General features: G+C 38.9%; 1 protein-coding gene across 3 annotated transcripts; it reads left to right on the plus strand.

Annotated features, from left to right (window-relative positions):
• Positions 1–9: 9 nt before the first annotated feature.
• On the plus strand, positions 10–18,952 carry RBM44 (RNA binding motif protein 44). Of its 3 annotated transcripts, none has more exons than XM_014594269.3 (15): positions 10–90; positions 5,296–6,879; positions 6,985–7,043; positions 8,176–8,349; positions 9,493–9,661; positions 9,752–9,777; positions 11,024–11,108; positions 11,487–11,577; positions 12,659–12,790; positions 15,478–15,563; positions 15,663–15,736; positions 16,104–16,473; positions 17,199–17,344; positions 17,508–17,652; positions 18,241–18,952. In XM_014594269.3, the coding sequence occupies exons 2-14, from the start codon at positions 5,410–5,412 to the stop codon at positions 17,641–17,643; spliced, it is 3,018 nt and encodes a 1,005-aa protein (XP_014449755.1). In that variant the 5' UTR covers positions 10–90; positions 5,296–5,409; the 3' UTR covers positions 17,644–17,652; positions 18,241–18,952. The 3 variants fall into 3 exon arrangements, with proteins under 3 accessions (XP_014449755.1, XP_014449757.1, XP_014449754.1); XM_014594271.3 differs by lacking the exon at positions 10–90 and adding an exon at positions 133–452 and having other exon boundaries at positions 15,481–15,563; XM_014594268.3 differs by lacking the exon at positions 10–90 and adding an exon at positions 135–452.
• The last annotated feature ends 419 nt before the right edge of the window (positions 18,953–19,371 follow it).

Raw genomic sequence — 19,371 nt, forward strand, 5'->3', positions numbered from 1 at the left:
CCTCCCGCCAGCCAATGAGATCGCGCCGGGCAGAGCGAGGCGAGGCTGCGGCGGCGGGCGGGCGCGTGCGGTGGAGTGCGGTGCCGGCGGGTCAGTGCGAGGCGTCTCGTCCCGCGGGCGGCGGCGCTGAGGGGCGGGGTCGTCTCACGGCTTCAAGCGCTTGCGGCGGCGGGCCGGGGCAGCGGGGCCAGGTCGCTGCTCCGCTCGACAGGAGCGCGGGAGCGGCGGGGCTGCCCGAGCCCGGCTCCCCCTGCCGGTGCCGAGGCTGCGGGCAGGGGAGCCCGCCTCCTCCGGGGTTCGTTGCCCCGGGTTAGACTCGCATCGGAACAGGCCCGTCGGCGTGGCCATGGGGCAGGCTGAACGGGAGTGAACTCGGGTTAGCTGCGATTGTGCGTCCGTTCGGACTTGCCAAGGAAGACCTGGCATCAAATATCGTAACCCGAGATAAAATGGTATCTATCCCAGGATAAAAATCCCTGCCCCCGGGGTAAAGGCTTCTTTTAGCATAAAAGGGCCCAACGCTTCCCATAGCCTTGAAATAGCTCGGGACTAGTCCTGGGCAGCCTTAGAAAGTTAGGCTAAAATCAGGGGGTTGCGAGGCGGGGATGGGACTGGCTTCAAGACGCAGCACAGTTTTGTGCGCTCTGGGTTTAGCGGGCAGCAAAGTCCATGTAGTGGCGACGGTTCCTAAGCACAGTCTGAATTGGAGTAATTCACCAGCACCGAGTGTGGGACAAGGGGCTTGCCCGGCTGTGAGGTCTGGGGTTTGCTGCAGGACAAAACGCTCCCATCCCAGTCAAGCCGGTTGTCTGTTTTTAGCCCTTGAAACCATGTACTCCTGACCAGCTTCACAGTGGGGATAAACCAAGGGAATAGGATCCGGTTGCGAAGCGGGCAGCCAAGCCTGCCCATGGTGTGTTTATGCCGTTAGCCAATGTGTGGGCACCTGGAGCTTGTTGCAATACAAGCAGTCGGCAGCATGTTCAGTCTCACACTGTCAGACTATGAAGTAAATGTTGTACTTCTCCATGTGTATGTGCCCAGGGTTTACAAAAGGGAGTACGTTGGGCACCTGAAGCAACAGGGACAGTAGTGATTTTCTCCCTCAGTTTTTCAGAAGTTGAAAACTGTATTCTGAAAAAGCATGGGGGTCTGCTCTGGTGGGGGGGTGGGCTGGGGGAGAGAGCCAGGCTTGGGGGAGTTTCTTGCAGCGCTTTGCAGAACAGGCCAGTGTATTGCATGTTGCTGGCAAAAATATTTTTTAAAAGATTAAGAGACTGCTTTTGCCATGTGGGAAGCCTACAGTTCTCTGGAAGTGAAATGGAAATGCAGAACTGGAGAGCTGATTTTAAATGTGTATGTGAATATTGTTTTGGGGTTTTTTTTAAGTCTTCTATCAGATAGTTAGACTGTGCTGATAGTTGTTGTCTGGATGTCACAGAATCCAACTCTTCCCCAATATTTGTTGCAGAGTTGCTTCCCCCCTCCCTCCCAAGGAACTAGATAAAAAGTCTTGTATCTGTAGGCAGCACCCCAGTATTCAATATCCATTTGTATACAAATAATTGTTTATCTAGAGCTTATCTGTTCTGCAGAGCCTCTGCTGATAAAGCTATGCCAGCAGAGTCTGAAAGAATTTCTGCTATAGTAGCTATGCAAGCATCTCAAGTGACATTCACTAAGCTGAGCAGCACTTTTCTGTTGATGTAGTTGCATCGCCATGTGCAGTTTTGCTAATATAACTGTGTTGGCTAATATTTAAAAGCCAGATTTTTATCATTGGTCTTGTTTTCCTCTGTATTACCAGACTACCAGTTCCATCCTGAATATATTCAGTTGCTGCAACAGAAGTATGGGCTGCACGGTAGACAGCAGAGACCTAGCCTTCTGTGTATAACCTGTGTTGCAGGTTACAAACTTTCCACAAAAATCAGACAGACAGACAGACACTTTCCTCCTCCATTTTTAAACCGTTAAGGCTCAAATTGAATATTAAGCTTTGATTTTTTTTCTTCATCTGAAACGCATTCTACTGTATATGGCATATTTGCATAGTTGAAAATGTCAGTCCATTAATTATGTGGAAAGAGCTAGTAGATGATGCTTAAATTCAAAAATATGTTTAACCCCAGAAAATACATTTTATTTTTGTTGTAGATTATATAGGCATAAATGGCAGTTGATACTTGTCTTCAGGTCATACATAAAATTCTTCTTATTGCTTTTAAGTTTGATTTTGAGTTACTTTCCTGAGATTTGGGAAACAGAATTTCTTTCCTATTTGACAGACAAGGTTCTTTGGGTGAGTCTGATATATTTTATTAGACCAACTTAAACAACCTACACCCCTGTTTCCTATTTGATTTATTTTTCAAGTTTGTTTCTAAAGTACTAGTAAAAAAAAAAAAGAAAAAGACTTGAAAACCCTAAAATATTAGCACTGGTAGATGCATATTCCTGTGGTGTAATCCATCTCTAAGAGTAATAGGTAAGTTTTGCCAATGTTGGTTTGTTGGTCAGTATTGTGATTTTATTTCGCCTCTTCCTGTCCAATTCCCCTACGATGACCCATGACAGCAGAAGTTTTAATATAGACATAACCATAACAGCAAAAGTTTGCTTGCTGGGATAGGCTACTTTTTGTTTGGAGACCAGTTTTAACTGCAACAGCCAGAGTGCTCTTGTAGATGTATAGTGCAGCTCCACTGTAGAGGATTGCTGGTACCATCCAACCCTTGTGAACATGCATAGATGAGGCCTAAGATCTAGAATTAAGTTATTAAGGACAAAATTAAGGTAAGGGCAAATTTAACCTGAGTATGAAAAACTTACTTTAACAGATACAGCTATTTTATACCAGATTGAACCTGAAGCAAGGAGACTAGAAAATGATTGTACTGAAAAAAATTTCATGACTTTTCTGTGTTCAAAATCTTATCCAAACCATTGCATTAAGGATTTTTTCTGTCTTTACTACCTAAATTCTTTTATGCTGGTATGAGATGGTAGGGTAATAAACAGCATTACATAGGATACAAAATTACAAATGAAAAATTAGTTATTATGCATTTATTCTTTTAACTTCTTCAGATTTTTGAAATCCAAAACAACTCTGACAATTTTTTTGAAAATACAGTGAAAAAGTCAACAGACTAATACTTAAAATATGAATAGAAATTCCACAAAAAGTGTTTTACGGATGTTAATTTTTCAGTGGGTGAGTTGAGCATGTGCAGCATAGCGTGCACTGGAGTTTTAATATTTTGGTTATGGGGGTGGTTGAATATATATAGTTATATCTCTCGGGCAATTAGTTACTGTGCATCACTGGATTAAGCTAATTATGTCCCCTATTTCATTAAAAGTAGACAATATGGAAGAAATAAAATAGTATGGCATATACAGTGAATGAAATTTGATAAGATTGAAAAATTTACTTTGTAATAAGTTCAGAAATATCCTCTGTTCTGCTGTATTAATTGTTAGCTAATAAAACCTGCCTTGTTTTATATGCCAAACCTGGAACGTTTTAAAGCATTGCCTGAGTATTTAATATTAACTCGAATGGTATTTCATAGTCATAAACATGTGTAAATAAGGATAATATAGTACAGTGGGAGCCTAAATATAATATGACCATTTCCTGACTGAGTTGCTTTAACCAAATTAGTAAACTTTTTAGTAAAGTTAGATTAATATATATGTTTTTTTCATTTTAGCTGCTGTTTATATAGCTGTATTTGGCATACTGTCCCCAAGTCATTTGTTTGAGCTAAATTCTATAAATCTTAAATCAGATCATGCACACTTTATTTTAGTGACAGTTTGCAAAGTCTTTTCTGTCAGGCCTACAATTTTTGAGAAAATCACTTCTTCAGCAGAGCCTTTATATTTCAAGCTGGGAACAAATGATTTGTTGGATCAGAATTAATTTGAAATCCTCAAATATCAGCCCCCTTTCTATTATTATCCTTTGTCTGACCAATTGCTCTTAATGCTTGGGCCAGGAGATCCAATTTTCAGAGGATTAATACTTCAGTGAATGCCTGTGGATTACCAGTCCTAGAGAACCATAATGCTATTCCTCAGGATGAGATAATTCTACTTTTATTTGTTTTAGTACTGGTCTCTGTATGGAACTTTTTTGAGATTCCCCAAACTTATGATTCATTCCAGTATTCAGTTTTTTTTTCTAACATTTTAATACAGGTGTGGTAAAAAAACAACCTGCAGGCCAGATCTGGCCCACAGAGGGACTTTGTCCAGTCTGCAGCAGGTCCCTTGGTCCCACCTGGCCCAGGTACTCTCTGGCCTGTTGCATGCCCCATCACCTCCTGGGTACACAGCAGGGCTGGGATGGCTCCACAGCTGGACTGCCTTTCTAGGCAGCGGAGGCAACAGCTCCTGACTGCTGCCACCACTGGCCCTAGCCCTGTGGTACAGGCAGGAACCCGCATGCACAGCTCTGACCCTGGCCCGCTGTGGACTCGGCCCAGCGGAGTGAATCAGATCCGAACCAGCTGGAACCCACGTACCCAGTCTCACTCTTGGCCTGCCCCACATCTACTCTGGACTTGCCTGTCCATGCTGAGCAGTGGCAGCAGCAGTGGTAGCAGCCAGGCAGAAGCTGCTGCTCAGCATAGGGAAAAATCAGCCCCTCCCCTTTGCTGCTACCAGGCCCTTGCTGCAGCTGCCTGGAGCCCGTGCCCAGTCTGCCCCTCCAACCTCCTGCCAGCCCTGGCTTACTCCATTGTGACTCAGGTTGCTGTGGTCCTGGGTGCTGTGCAGACACTGCGCTCAGGAGCAGCTGACTAGCGCAAACGGTGCTGCAGTTGATTATGTCAGGTTAATAGCACATGCACCCAGTCAGTATTCAGCTGCATAATTGAGTGTTGTAAAGTTATTCACTTATTTTTAAGGGTTGGATCCCCAGTCAATTACTTTGATGCATAAAAGCAAATGCATTTTATTCATTACTATTTAAAACATTATGCAGTGTACTTGACAGTAGATACAAGTTTCAAGAAACTGTAACTTAGCTGGATTATGAGGATAGCTGGAATCAATTAGGTAAAATTAGTTTTCCATTGCATTTTAACTCAAGAATAGTGGCTTTTCTTTATACAATTTGCCTTATTCTTCATAGTGAGATTTGTTTTTTAAGCATACCCTAGCTTTTATCACAACCCAGTGGACAAAACATGATAGTGCTACATCTCATTCTGTAGAAGTATATTTACATATAATATACTTCTATTAGATAGAATGATTAGAATTTTCTTTTTTTTTAATCAGGTGAGAAACATATTTAAAACCAGGCTGGTGACTTCAACATTGAATGGTGAAAGTGAATTAGAGGATGCTGAGTTTGAGTAGATTACTTCTGCTGGTAACCCTGATATTTGGACCATGGAACAAAGGGCAAATAGCTTTAATAATGAAACAGGAGCCTACCCTGAGGCATATTCTGCAACAGATCAATCTCATAGAGTTAACTGTTCCATTTCAGACCATACATGCTCCAGGAGTTTCTCAGAATTAAACTTGCAAGAAGAAAGCCTGTCTTGTTTAAGTTCATCAGTAGATGCAGAACTTGATAACTATAATAAAAGGGGAGAGTGTGTTTCTGATATTTGTGGCAACAAAAATGGAAATGAAGCTTGTGTGTTAGGAGAGGCCTGCAACAATATACATTTCAGTTACAAGGAGTGTGATGACTACAGACACAAAAATGAGACGGATGAAGACTCACAGTTAGAGTACCATAGTGCTGAAGAACAAGACTGTTATGATCAAACTACCTCATATATGTCTTTTGAACATGAGAAAACTTCAGGGATCCAGAATTTGGAAGTTTTGGAGTTGGTAGATTCAGTTTGTAGAGTTGCAACTGATGAAGAAGACTCTTTTGCCTCTGGACACAGTACCATGGAAGAATTTTGTAATGAAGCAGCTATACCAGAACTTCCCCAAATGTTTGTTCAAGACTCCGTACCTCTGATGGATTATAAAGGTCTGAAATGTGAAAATGAACACACCAATGACATGTATCGTAGCATTCTTTGTGAAAATTCCTTTGAAAGTGATGCTTATGGGAGCACAGCAAGGGCTTATCAAACAGTGCTTCAAGCAAACAGTTTAGAAAATCAAGACAAGATAAAGCATATTCCTGTTTGTGATAATGCCCAATCAGCTCCAAAAGCTAAAGAACAGGAAGTATCTAAAAAGAGAGATGGCCTCAACCACATGTTGCTGAAGCAGGGAAATCCTTGCATATTACCCTGGGAAACATCTGTTGTAACATCCACATGGATTTCTAGCAAAAATACAGAAGATGCAAGTTCTTATATTTGTGAAGAATCATTTCTGTCTGCATTTGATACAGATTGTGATGGTTGTACCCAAAAGATTGTTGAAGCCAAATTCAGTTTTTCATCTGCAGCCTCCAGAATTCCAGTGAGAGGAAGTAATTTGTCTGGTGCAGAAATTAGAGACAAATCTGCTGGGGATAGTACAACAGAGGGTTCTGACTTAGAACAAAACTGCCACATCTGCTTGAATAAGATCACATGTAATCAGAAAGTTACCATTAACCAGACTGTTGATGCAAGTTCTGATTTTAGGGCTTGTTTTACAACAAGCAGAGCTACTAATGCCAAGGCTTCTGTGGCATCTCGGGCAGATAACACAGAGATAACAATGATGAACAAAACAAGGCCCAAGGAGTGGCAAACTGAGAACTATACAAGTGTTGCTTGTAATACAGATTTGTCATGCATACACAGCAACAGAGAGGAGATTATATCAAAGCTTGCTGAGACAGGAGTAAATGGTACTGATACTTGTATCACAGCACCTGAATGGATTTCCCAAATTCAGGTAATATTTTGAGCTCACTGAGCTACTCGGAATTACTTGTATAATTGTGATTTTGATATAAGAAAATGCAGGTGTATAATTTTAATTACAGTGATTTATTTCCAGGATCCTCTGAAGCTGAAAAATAATTTGTATATTGGGGAAGCGAAGGAAAACCCTGAGAGGTTTGTCATTCATTGTCATTATTTTTATGAATGGATACTTATTATTATTTACTACATCTTTTTATTACTAATAATATAGCACCATATGCCCTAGAGGTGCTCGGCTGCCTTTACTATTTTCATCCATTCCTGTCTACTATGTGCCTTTGTTCTCCAATTGGCCATGTTTAATTTCTGTACTTTAGGCAGCCTTTCCCCTCCAGCACCCTAAGAAGCACTTTCTTTGGTGTCCTGATTACTTCTGTAAAAGGCTGTAAAATTTGACCTGGGCTCTGTGCTGGTAAGTAGGGGGCAGGCTGAAAGAGTGGGGAGGGGACCATGGGGAGACCTCCACCAGGCCCCATCCCCTGCCTGCTCCCCCAAACCCCCTGAGTGCCCCCTGACCCCCAACCACGCCAGTGGCTGCGCTGCCTGGTGCCAGCATCCCAGCACTTTTAAAAAAATTTTAAAAAAGCCCCGTACTCACTGGCTGCTGCAGGGCAGGGGGGCGATCCCCACTGCCCCGCCCTGCATGGGGGGCTCTGCCATGAGCCCCTACCCCCCCCCACACTCTCCCAGCCCTGTTGATAGCTGCCCCGCCCGGCCCAGCTCCTAGTTCTTAAAAAAAAATAGCCCCACACACCAGCTGCAGCAGCAGCTGTCGGGGCTTCTGGGTGCAGCGAGCATTGCCAGCTCCTGCTTGGCTGGAAGCAAGTGGGGGCTTTTTTTAAAAGCACCGGGATGCTGGGGCTGGGTGGGGCAGCCATTGATGGGGCTGAGAGAGTGGGCGGGGGATGGGGCCTGTTTGATTCAGAGATTCAGCCAATTCTGTGGCAGCCAAATCTCCCATTCAGATTCAGCTGAATCGATGCGGGACAGTGATTCGAATTGCCATCCCCCAATTCGGCCGAATCCAAATCCAAAGCAAATACTAGCCGCTTTGCAGAGACCTAGTCCCTAGGTATGCTGGCTTTCCTTGTACTGGATAATAGGAATTGATTTTTAAATTTCAGGTTTCCTTCCCAAGTTGTGGTCAGAAGTAGTTTCTAAAAAGCTAAATAAGTTTTTAAAATGACACGTGCATCAAGTATTAAGAAATATTTTTCTTATTTACATTCATTAGTTAATATTAAATATTGTTTTCTTTTTAAAGGATGTTGCACCTCACCACAGAAGTGGAGAGTTGTTCATCACACTGTTGTAAGAAAATACTGCAGAGAGCTATAAAAGCAGATTTGCAGCTTCTACAAACTCATTATTGGATGTGCCGTCAACACTGCTGGAAGATTTACAAACTTGTTACGGAGGAAAAAGAGTGTTTTAGCAGGCATGTATGATTTTTGCAATATCACGATGTTGGATGTTCTCTAGAATTTGAAAAATCAAGCCATTTGTTAACATAAAGAGAGCAACAGCAAACGCTTTCTTTCCATTTGGGCAGCAGTAGTCCTTAGTGGAATTAAAATATTTCAAATCTAATTAAATTGGTTATTGCTATCAAAAATATACTTATATGCATTTTTATACATAAAGGTGTAATATATAATCACATATCCACTGCATTTCTCAGTTTCAGGTTATTACTGATTAAGACTTATCCATTGGACCAGTTTGGCTTGGTTCTGGTGAAAATATTTTCCTAGAGTGCAATGTCTGTGTAATGGGTAGATAGTGGTAAATTATCAGAGCATTTTTTATCACTATTGGAAAATGGTAGTGCCACCATGTCAAATATTTAGTATACTAATTTTTTTTTTCTTTTCTCATTGCAGAACTAGTTTGGTTTGCCCTCCAACAATGTTCAAGTAATAGATACAAATACGTTAAATATTCTAAAATATGATACCTTAAAGATGTCGAGTTAGGGGCCCAAATTTTGGACGTGGACAGATAAAACAGTTATTCTGACGGGGTGGGAACAAGTGTAGCTTGCTGCACCTCAGGCTTTTCTTTTGTAGTTGGTCTGTGTCTCCTGTATCCCACCATAAGTAGAAGCAACAAAAAGTATTCTAGCAGCCGTTTCATTCTCATGGAAAAGTGCCTTGGTTTTCCACAGGATAGGAGTGGATAGATGAAACAGTAACAACACATTAGTTGCAAGTGGCAGGTCCCCCACTTTAAATCAGTATAATTATTTTGTCCATCTACAGCTTTTGTGCCCACTTTCTAACCTTTGACTTTAATATCTCTGTTTTACTTACTTAATCATAAGTTGGGATGATGATACTACCTTTCTTCTGGTGGGTGACGTGAAGATGTATTGATTAATGGACAAGAAAGTCAGATACTATGGTGACAAACACCATAGAAAAGGCCATGAGGAATTTAATAATTCTATATTCAGCACAGAGTTTACATAATAAGGAGTAAATTAGGTATGAAGCTACACATTGAAAGATCCAGATTAAAAAAATAATGGAATAAGAATTTCCCCGCTGTACCTGAAGTGTTTGTTTTCTATTTTTAACAGGAATTTAAACAGCAACTTTGTCAATTTAGTGTCTGCTTTTGAAGAACTGAAAGTTAGGTACAAAAATATGAGAGAGAAATTAGTAAGGGGCATACCATTAGATGCCTTACCCCCGTTATCAGTAGAGTCCAAATTGCTCTCCATCTTTTCATCTTACATTCCATCCAAGGTAATTAGTTTTTAAAGCAGCCTCTTTGCCAGTAGCAATGTTTTTTTAATTGAAAAAAATAAAGCAAATCTTTTTTTTTTTCCTTGACAGTTAGTAAGTGAAGATCTTCATTACGAGTAAGTCGCTACAATTTTTGTTTATATATTTTACTAAGAAACAGGTAAGAAGTGAAGTTAAAATAAACAATGCAAGTGTTTGGATGTCTTGTGTGAGCGTGTGCTTTGAAATGGCATTTTGGCAATTTGGTGGGTAATATAATATTTCAGAGTGGAGTTTTGCTGTTATTTTCAAAATAAATTTTCTCAATTTATGAGAGATTTTTTTTTCCCAACTCTCATCTCTGAAAACTATATCTGGGATCTTCAGTCGTGTTGTTGCTGCCTTGCATGTCTCACTTGTAATAAAGATTTTTGCAGTCAGCGCACGATAAGATCTGTTGTTAAGATGTAAGGCAAAAAAGAATCCATCTAGCTTTTCTGTAACAGCATTGGGTCTCCAGTACTAAGGGTTAAGTAGTAGCAGAACAATATCTCTCTTAAGCACAGCTACGAAAGTGATGGAATGTTAAGCCACCTTGCAGTGTGTATCTTCTGCTCGTTCTTAAACAGACGCTTAATTTTCCATTATCACAACTATGATATGCTAGGGTTTAGATACCGCAACAACTTTAACCATCATATACCAGTTTCCCAGCACTTACTTTATCAATTTACTCCCTCAACTTTTCTTGAGCAGGCCACCTTTAACATTAGCTGGATATGTTTATTAGAGAAGCTTAGGGGAAAATAGTTTGGCAAAAGGGACTCAGCTGATCTGACCTCTCAAAAGGAAGGAGAGTGCGGACATTTTGGAAGAGGTATCAGTTTCTGACCTTTTCTAAAGTAGATTATTGTTTGGGCTCTACTGAAGGATAATTGTTCAGTTATGAAATTTTGTGCAAGTCTTTTTTTAAACAATAAAGACAAACTATGCTTTTACTTTTTTCCCTTTTTAACATGCTTAGAGAACATTTCTTTAAAAGTATATTAAAATATAAAGCTTCATTGAATAAGTTGTGTGTTTATTCCTTATTTTGAAACCATTTAATTGATAGAGAATATACATTTTGAAAATTATGCTGGATAACAGGTGTTTATTGAGCTTTATAATCCATGTAGACCATAAATACTGGAGGCTGCAAGTGAGAGAGGAACCGTGGAAAAAAACCCCCGGTCATACCCAGTTAACTCCTTTTCAGCATCTGCTCTGCCACTGCATGATATAGGATACTGGGCAAGATGAACCTATGGTCTGACCCAATAAATGACTCTTCTTATGAACTTTTGCCAAAATTGTTAGATCTTTTTATTTATTTATTTACAGTGTTGGGCCAGGGAACTCAGAAATGGAAACATTAAAACCTAAAGAGACTGAAACATCCACCAGCCTGACAGGAGCACCCTCTTCTGTGAGTTTCACGAGCCTTTAGTTGATTAACGTATAAGCAGCTGATAATCTACTTTAAATGTGTTCTTATATGTAGACAGATTTTTTTAGAGTAGTATATAAAAATGGAACTTTGAACACTATATCCCAGCCAAGAAATTTTTTGTGCTAGCAATAATATGCATTACAGCTAACATCAAGTGGGGAAGAGCAATACTGCTTTCAAAACATTAAAATGATTAGGTATCCTAAGAAAGATTAGTGAACAAAGGATTTCTATAAGCTATCAGCTTGTCTATTTTATATACTATATAGTCAGAAAACATTCATATAGTAAAACATACATTTTAAGCAAAAAGTACTGCAACTTGCATATGATCCAATTACTTATGTATTATAGATTGCTTCTCAGAGGGTATGGTTACCGGCTAGCAGTAAACTTAAGTGTAGGACCTTTGAAGAAAACTATAAAGATGAAGATGTAGAAAAGGGTAAGTTAGTTGTACCAAATCCAATGGTTTTTTAATTAAATTGAAAACCAATGACCCTTTGAACATGTGGACTTATTCCCTCTCCCCCCATGCCCTTTTCCATTCCCCTTCCTTCCCCCTCTTACTTACATGGCCATCCAAGGAAAACTAAGGGTTTGGGCCATTTGCATCAGTCATGAGTACATCTGAGCTGAAGACTTGTTTTGCATTCTGTTGGTTTCTTGGGACTGTGTTTACTGCATGTCACTCAAAACAGATTCAAACTCAACTAATGTCTCTTACTACAATCCTTTTCCCTTTTACATTTTTTAGATTGTTACTTTATTATACTATTTTAGCAACAACCTGAAAAATCCTGCTTTATCTAAGAGTAAGTGCATCTAAGCCCTATGGTACCTGTGCGCATTGCTTCATATATCAATTTTCTTGTGTGTCCCCTAGTATATATACTCGGTGTAATTTAGTGAGTGCTGCCAAGTATTCATATGTATGAGGGGAGTCGTTTTCTGGAATCTTTCCAGACTAGCATACTAGAGCAGGGTTAAGGAATAGGATTAATGTTAAAACAATGCTGTTTGTTTAAATAAAATATATTTATAAATAGCAGTGGATTTAAAACTTAAAAATGCTTCTTTTTCCTCTGACTCTGTTGGCCTGTTTGTTGTTCAGTTTATCAGAAAAAAAACAGAATATGAACTCCAATATAAGTAATATTTAATATTATTTTTACATTTGAAATACTGTGCATGTTGCACATAAATTGGCCTCAGTTAGTGTAAACCTCTTTCCTTTATCCCCCTTGTCTACTTAATTTCTCTTGTGGAACAGGGATCTGCCTCTAGTTGTTTTTAAAGTACTATCTATGGGTCTATAAAAATCACTTCATATGGAATAATACTTAGCCAACTGCCTGGCTTATGATGATAAACAGAAAAGACAAATTACTTGCCTGAGTCGGAGCAACTCAATGGGAGAACCAAAATGAGTTCTCGGGGCATCACAACTCCTAGCCTTGTGCGCATTTCTTCAGACAATTACTTAAATTTGAATACATGAAACTAACTTTATTTTAACTGCATAGATTTAAGAAAAAGTCAAGAACTATATGGACACTGGTTTGATGCTAAAGAAAACTTGACAGCAACTGATCTTTTAGTAACACTTCAGGGAAATGCAAAGGAACAAGGAAAACTAGAGAGTGTGTGTACAACAGGTAGGTTTGAGTTAACTAACTGAACATTGCCTCAGTTTTATCCTCACTCCTTCAGTTAAGCTATCCTTATAGTAAATATCTGTTAACAGCACTTCAAATCTGTGGTGTCCTATTGACTTGATTAGTAATTTTGGAGAGGTATAAAACACTATAAATGCCTCTAGTATGTTCTTTTGAAAGCGATCATGAAAAGCATCTAAACTCCTTGGCTAGTGAAGATCTTCTAATCTCCTGACAAGCCATTCATAAGGGGCTTGACAATTTCTGTGTTATCCAGAGGGAAGAAGGCAGGGTAGATTTAGTTAGTCTACATAGGTGCAAATGTAGAGATGTAAAGCATAAGCTTTTGTCATGGTAAACACACGCAGCAAACTTTAGGTCAGGTCAGCAGAAGCTTGGTTTATTAGAGAATGCATTCTGGACAGACTCATACACAATTGGAGAATTGTGAAGAGGTCTGACCTCGTACAACAGGTGAAGTAAGTTCATATAGAAAATATGACATCATAAGCATAGCTACGATATAACTAATCAGCATTTGCCATGACTTTGTTAGTAAAGCACGTCTTATTTTATGATTATATTAGCAAAAATTTTACTATCTCTTGTCTAACTTGTAACTTAGGGTTCACTTCCCATTTTGGGCTGACTCAGCAGGCTGGTTTGTGGTTACTTTTGTGCTAAGCTTTTGTTTTTTACTAGACCAGGGCAGGATGGTCCTAGTCTTGTGTTAGTCTAGGGGTTTTGGGTCATGCTCTTTTGACTTCCTCATAGGCTAAGCTGAGTATATGGTTTTTTTTAATTTATTCTTGCATATAATGGAGATTCAACTCCATTTTTCCCTTCTTCCACACTTTGGAGAGGACTTACTTCATCAGTTGCTGTGAAGGGACTACAGAAAGCAGAGCTGCTAAATAGAAAGTAGTGATTAGAATATAAAGGGTAGGGAAGTGGGAAGGAAAAGAAAAGGGGCACTTCTGAGCGAGGCAAGGGTGGGTAAGAGAAAAAACAAAGCATTTATGCTCTGTGTCCCTCAGCGGGTTGTAAAAGCTAATTCAGGCAATGAGATAAGAATTCACGGTCTCAGTTTAGACTAAATACAATCAAGTCTGTGGATGATTTCTTGTTCTGCAATTTCCTGTTGAGTTTGTTTTAAATTTTTGTTATCTAAGAACTACTTTGAGGTCAGTGATGAAATGTCCAGGGAGGTTAAAAAAGCATCTGATGAAGTAGACTGTTGCCTATGAAAGATTATGCCTCTGAATCGGAAAGTCCCTAAGATGCTACCTTCTCATGCCTTCTGACCGAGTTCAGACTAACAGCTAGCTACCTTTCTCAGTGTTTTGTGTAGGTACTGTGACTTGTGAGTCAAAGGATAATTTTTTGGCTACTTGTTGTTCAACAGCCTAAAGGTTGACAGCTACTCATTTAACACAATAGGCCTTGAAGCTTCACCTTGGTACCATTGAACTGTACCTGTATTAGATACTGAAGGGCATCGAGATTTAAAAGCTCTTAATACATTCTTGGGCAATGTTTGACACAGGCTCCTCCTCTAAAGGATATTACCATAGTCAAAGCATCAAAATTTCCCGGGTAGGAGGGGATGGGATTGCTTGAATGCCAGTTTGCACCTTGCTCTCAGTTCTGTAAGCCAGTGGTTCTCAAAATTTTTCCTACCAGGACCCACTGGCAAAGATCCATGGCCTGTCCTGACCCACATCCCCCGGCCCTGCTGGTGCCTGCCCCCCATGGGCCATGCTGATGTCCCTCACTCCTGATCTACGGTCCACTACCCCCCCACCCCTGCTGGAGAGGCCCCACCTGCCCCCGTACCACTTGGAGCTGCTGGAGCCACTGTGCTCCAGCCCAACTCGCACCCCTGGCATGGGCTGGAGAGAGGAGGAGGAGAGGCATGTGGTACCCTCCTGTCCTGGGCTGGGGCACCGCATCAGACAGCCTGGTCATGGCCCTTCCTGCCCCCCTGAGCTGGGTCTCCCAGCCGCCCCAGGCCTACAAGCACAGACACTAGCCTGGCCACACAGCTCTCCCTGACCCCCTTCCCCCACTGGAAGAGGCAGGAACCTTTTCGCTGCCCCTATGCCCTGCCGCAGCTCACAAACCTTTGAAATACAATAAAATCCCTGTTATCCGGCATTCCACCATTTGGAATATTCTATTAACTGGAATTTCCAGCTGGACGGACGGACGGACAGAGGAGTGGGGAGGGGCAGGGAAAGCTTGCACGCTGCCACTGTCACCCCTTCCCCTTTCCCCTCCCACTTTTGGGTTGCAACCCAAGCTATGCACTGTATATTAGTTAGATAGACGAATGTATGTTCATGTTAAAGCCCTTTCTATATCATTAGAAACAATTAATGTCTTTCTGAAGAAGCATGTGAAAAAAATATTTTTGTCCTATGGTTTCATTTCTAATATTTCTGCTGTGTATTTTTCTTAGTATTTTAAAGTAGGGTTTTTTTAAAGCAGATCCAGTTTGAGCATTTTTGTTACTATATTGGGAAACATATTTCCTCCATTCATTAACTTTAATAGTTTTGGAGAAACCTTTTGCCTTATGTATTTTCTGATTTATTTATTTTTTTTCAATTTATTGAAGGTGAAGGTTTTTACAGATTGAATTAAGATGGCATGTAATTCTTTTTTATATATTTCTGTATTCCCAGAAGTAAAGACAGTGGAAAGTAGAAGAATTGACCCAGATGAGCAGTATTTTATTTGTGTGAGTGGCTTAAGTCCTTCAGTATTGGAGGTAAACCAGTCTTTCTTTAAATGGTATTGGTAATACTTGTCTGTCTGGTAAATGACATTTATTATATATTTACAACCTAAATATGCTTATCTATTGCAGGTTGATCTTAGGTCTCATTTCAGCAAGTATGAGGTTTCTGAGGTTTCAGTTTGTGGGGATCCTGATCAATACAGGTACATTTATATGAGCATTTATTTGCATGAGATTCAGAAAAATAGAATAACAGAATAAGTAACAGTAGTTTTAACTTTGTCTTATTTGAATGGCGTTTTAATTAAATTGTTTTCAGTCTGTTATATTTTAGATGATTATTTGGAAATGACTTGTGCTGGAGGCAGCTAACATGTTACTGCAAATTATACATTTTATAGGTTCTGTTCTATATTGTAGTTCAGTTAAAAGCAGCATTTAACATGCTAAGGCAGAGCGTTCTAATATAGTGGAAAGGCATTGTGGTTATGAATATGGTAATTAACTACATTGCATATTAGTTTAAACTATTTTTTCTTAATCCTAGCATATATATTTTTTCAATTGTAGATATGCTTTTCTTAGCTTTAAGAAAGCCAGTAAAGCAAAGTTGGCTGTGGAAGAAATGAATGGAAAAGAAATAAAAGGAAAAGCAATCATTGTTTGCTGCACAAAAACTGCAGAAGAAAACATATCTCCAGCTTCTCAAAAGCTCTCAAGTCCACCATTCTGTAAAAACCAAGTCACTAATAGTGTGCAAAAAAATGTTGAAAATACAGATCCCCCCTCCACTTCCTTGAAAGTGCCAGTCACCACTTCTGCCTCTGTAAGAGGGTGTGCTCCTTCTTCTGCCTGTTCAAAAGTTCCTCCCCTGATCTCTACAAAAGTACTCGGCTCTTTAAAACCCCATACATGTCAATCAGTTGCAGTTACTCAAAAGGTAAATTAATCCTTCCCACAAATACTACATGTGTTAAATTGTGAAGTGTTTATAAAACTTGAAGCAGACACCTTTATTTCTAATGTGAAATGTAAGCATATGTAGCAGTACTAGTACTGGCTTGTGTAAGTGTCTTTTGGATTAAAAACATCTCTGATAATGGAATGGACAAAACTCATCTTTGGCACTGAATATATTGCATTTTATTTTGGTGTTTCATTTTAGATGTACAAGTTTTGATTCTTAAAATATTTGCATATGGTAATAATGTCTTGTGACTTATTAATGTAAAAGAAGTATTTTAAATTTATGGCAGAATTGGAGAGAGACAACTTCTGTTTAATTTAAAATCTGAAAGTAAATTAATCATTTAATATATTCATGGTCCACTTGTAGAATCTGGTGGTTATGGTTATTAGAAGAAATCAGAACTTTGAACGCTCTTGGATAAATCCTGAATGATGCCTATTTTACTGTGTTTACACATGAAAAAAACAACACTAACAAGAGTATCTTTAATTTTAGTGAGCAACCTATTTGGCCTGTCTTTTACTATTTCTGTTAGGTTTCTATATAGGTATAGATAGTTATGAGATGCAGTAGTTAGTTGCATAATATAATAGTTGGTTTTATTCTTTACAAACTAATGTGTACGTATGTGTTAAACTAGGTTAGCTGTACAGTATGTAACACTTTTATTTTCAATTCGTTTAATGTACACCTAGACCATCAGAGGGGATCTTTTGAAGGTAAAATCTGTTCAGTTCTTTCCTGATCCATCTGCCACCTATATGCCTCCTAACACATTGAATTTGAGCAGTTTTACCAAATTAATGAAGAAACTGCAAGAACTGCATCCAGAGGCTAGCAGGTAAAAAGTGTCTTGATCTTTTTCCCTGCCCTGATTTACGATCAGTCTAATATTTGAGATAATCCAATAGATCAATGCATGTTCAATTGTGGCTGTTTGTTGTTTTCTTTACATATCTTTATACTGTGCTAAAGAAAATCTTATTTCTCTATTACTTATTTAGAAATGATATTGTGGATGCTTTACTGGAAGTGAGAACAAATAATAACGGTTTTCTCAGTGGCCTGTCTATTAATGCTATTGTGGAAATGGCTTCCTTGGCTCTGAGGAAAGATACAGGACAGTATAAGAAGAAGTAGTACAAATAGGTGAGTATTTGAGTGTAGAAAGGTCCATTATTTAAAAGATGTTATTACTGTTATGCATATAGAACTTGGCTAATATAATACATAACTTCTTATGTTGGAGCAAAACATCCATAATCAAACATTTTTAGCAGTGAGTAGTTTGAGACAAGTCACAGAGGTTTTAACTTCCTTTGATGAAGTTAAAGTGACTGTTTACATTTGTATTAATGTCTGAAGTTAAACTGCCAGCTCATTGTATGAAACTTGGCATACCAAGGATCTTTATATCCAAACTGTTTCTTTTTTGCTGGGAAAAGAGTAGATTTTTTTTCCTCCAATGGTAGTACTGTGAATGCAGTCACAAAAATGTTCCCGATAGAAGTGACATCTATTGGCCAGTTCTTGCAGTGGCGTTCAATATAGACAGTCCAGTGAATGTTAAAAGGGTCAATTTTGATGTAAGAGTTGAGAATCTTAAGTTCTGATAAAGGTGAGGACTGGATGGGTAAATTATTGTAAATATAAATAAGATTTTAAAAGATTCTAATAAGCTAAAGTTTCTAACAAAATACATCTTGAGCTGAACAAATCACTTTTTTCCTTCTACAGCTTTGCAAGTATGGGAACAAAAAAAAGCTGAGAGAACCAGAGTAAAAACTTTTACAGTTTTATTAAATTTTGTTTTCAAAACATTTTCCATTTTGTAAAGTTTAAAAGCTCTCAGATATGTTATGCTCAAGTGGCTGAATGTTCTCAAAATACTAGCTTTAGGCTTTACGTTAATATTTGTATAATAATAATTTTGTTCTGCTGTGGTGTTAATGAAAACAATGAAAGTAAAAGATGTTGCTACAACTATGAGAGAACTGGGTGAAATGAAAGCAGCCATCTGCCTCTGGAGCTCTTAAATCACTGCATTAATAGTTTCCTAAAATAACTAAACCTGTGTAAGAATGTATTCTTTAGGCCGTGTTCATAAGGGAAAAGGTGTAAAACATGCAAAAGTTTGTTCTTGTTAACTTGTTTATAATATTCTGGCTCTAAAAATATATAATTTCAAGTGTGCTCTAGCTGTGCACCCACTGAGGAAATACCCTTTGAGAATCTTAAGTTCTGTCTTGCAAACTGATGAAACATCAAGTCATGTTTTGATGGTTGCTATGTTATATTATATAACACTGCTGTATGAAATTAATACTGGAAAATGTTGTTATTTCTTCTGTATAGCCATTTACCTGCTTCAGAAAAGCTTGGTGTAAATTTCAGTTGTGTATTTTGGTTTTGACTTTTTTTACAAACAATAAAATGTTGGTAAAAACAATGTGTTTATTTCTTATATTTGAGGTAATATTTTATATTTGGATTAGAAATGGTACTGAATTTTTTTGCAGGTCTCCATTCATGTAGTAGAATATAAATACAGGAGGCAGTTGATAGGTTTTTTTTTTTTTAACTGCTACTAATTTGTAAAGGAAGTATTTTAAATAAAAGAGTCTAGCCTTTGTAAATAAAAGGGAAGCATGCTTAGCTTAGGCCACAGTTAAGTAGGGTGCTTCAGCATACGCCTGTTCTTCAGCATGTGAGTAGCTCCTAAGTTATATGTGTGCTTACCTGCCTGGCTGAATTGGGACCTAAAATAATGAATGAATTGACTTTAGAAGCATTGTATATTAAACATAAGAAAAGCAAGTATATCCATAAAGCCTTAAAAGTAAATAAATATAGACCTCTTAAAAACTT

This window comes from Alligator mississippiensis, chromosome 4, assembly GCF_030867095.1.
Source record: "Alligator mississippiensis isolate rAllMis1 chromosome 4, rAllMis1, whole genome shotgun sequence".
NCBI classification, from domain to species: Eukaryota; Metazoa; Chordata; order Crocodylia; family Alligatoridae; genus Alligator; species Alligator mississippiensis.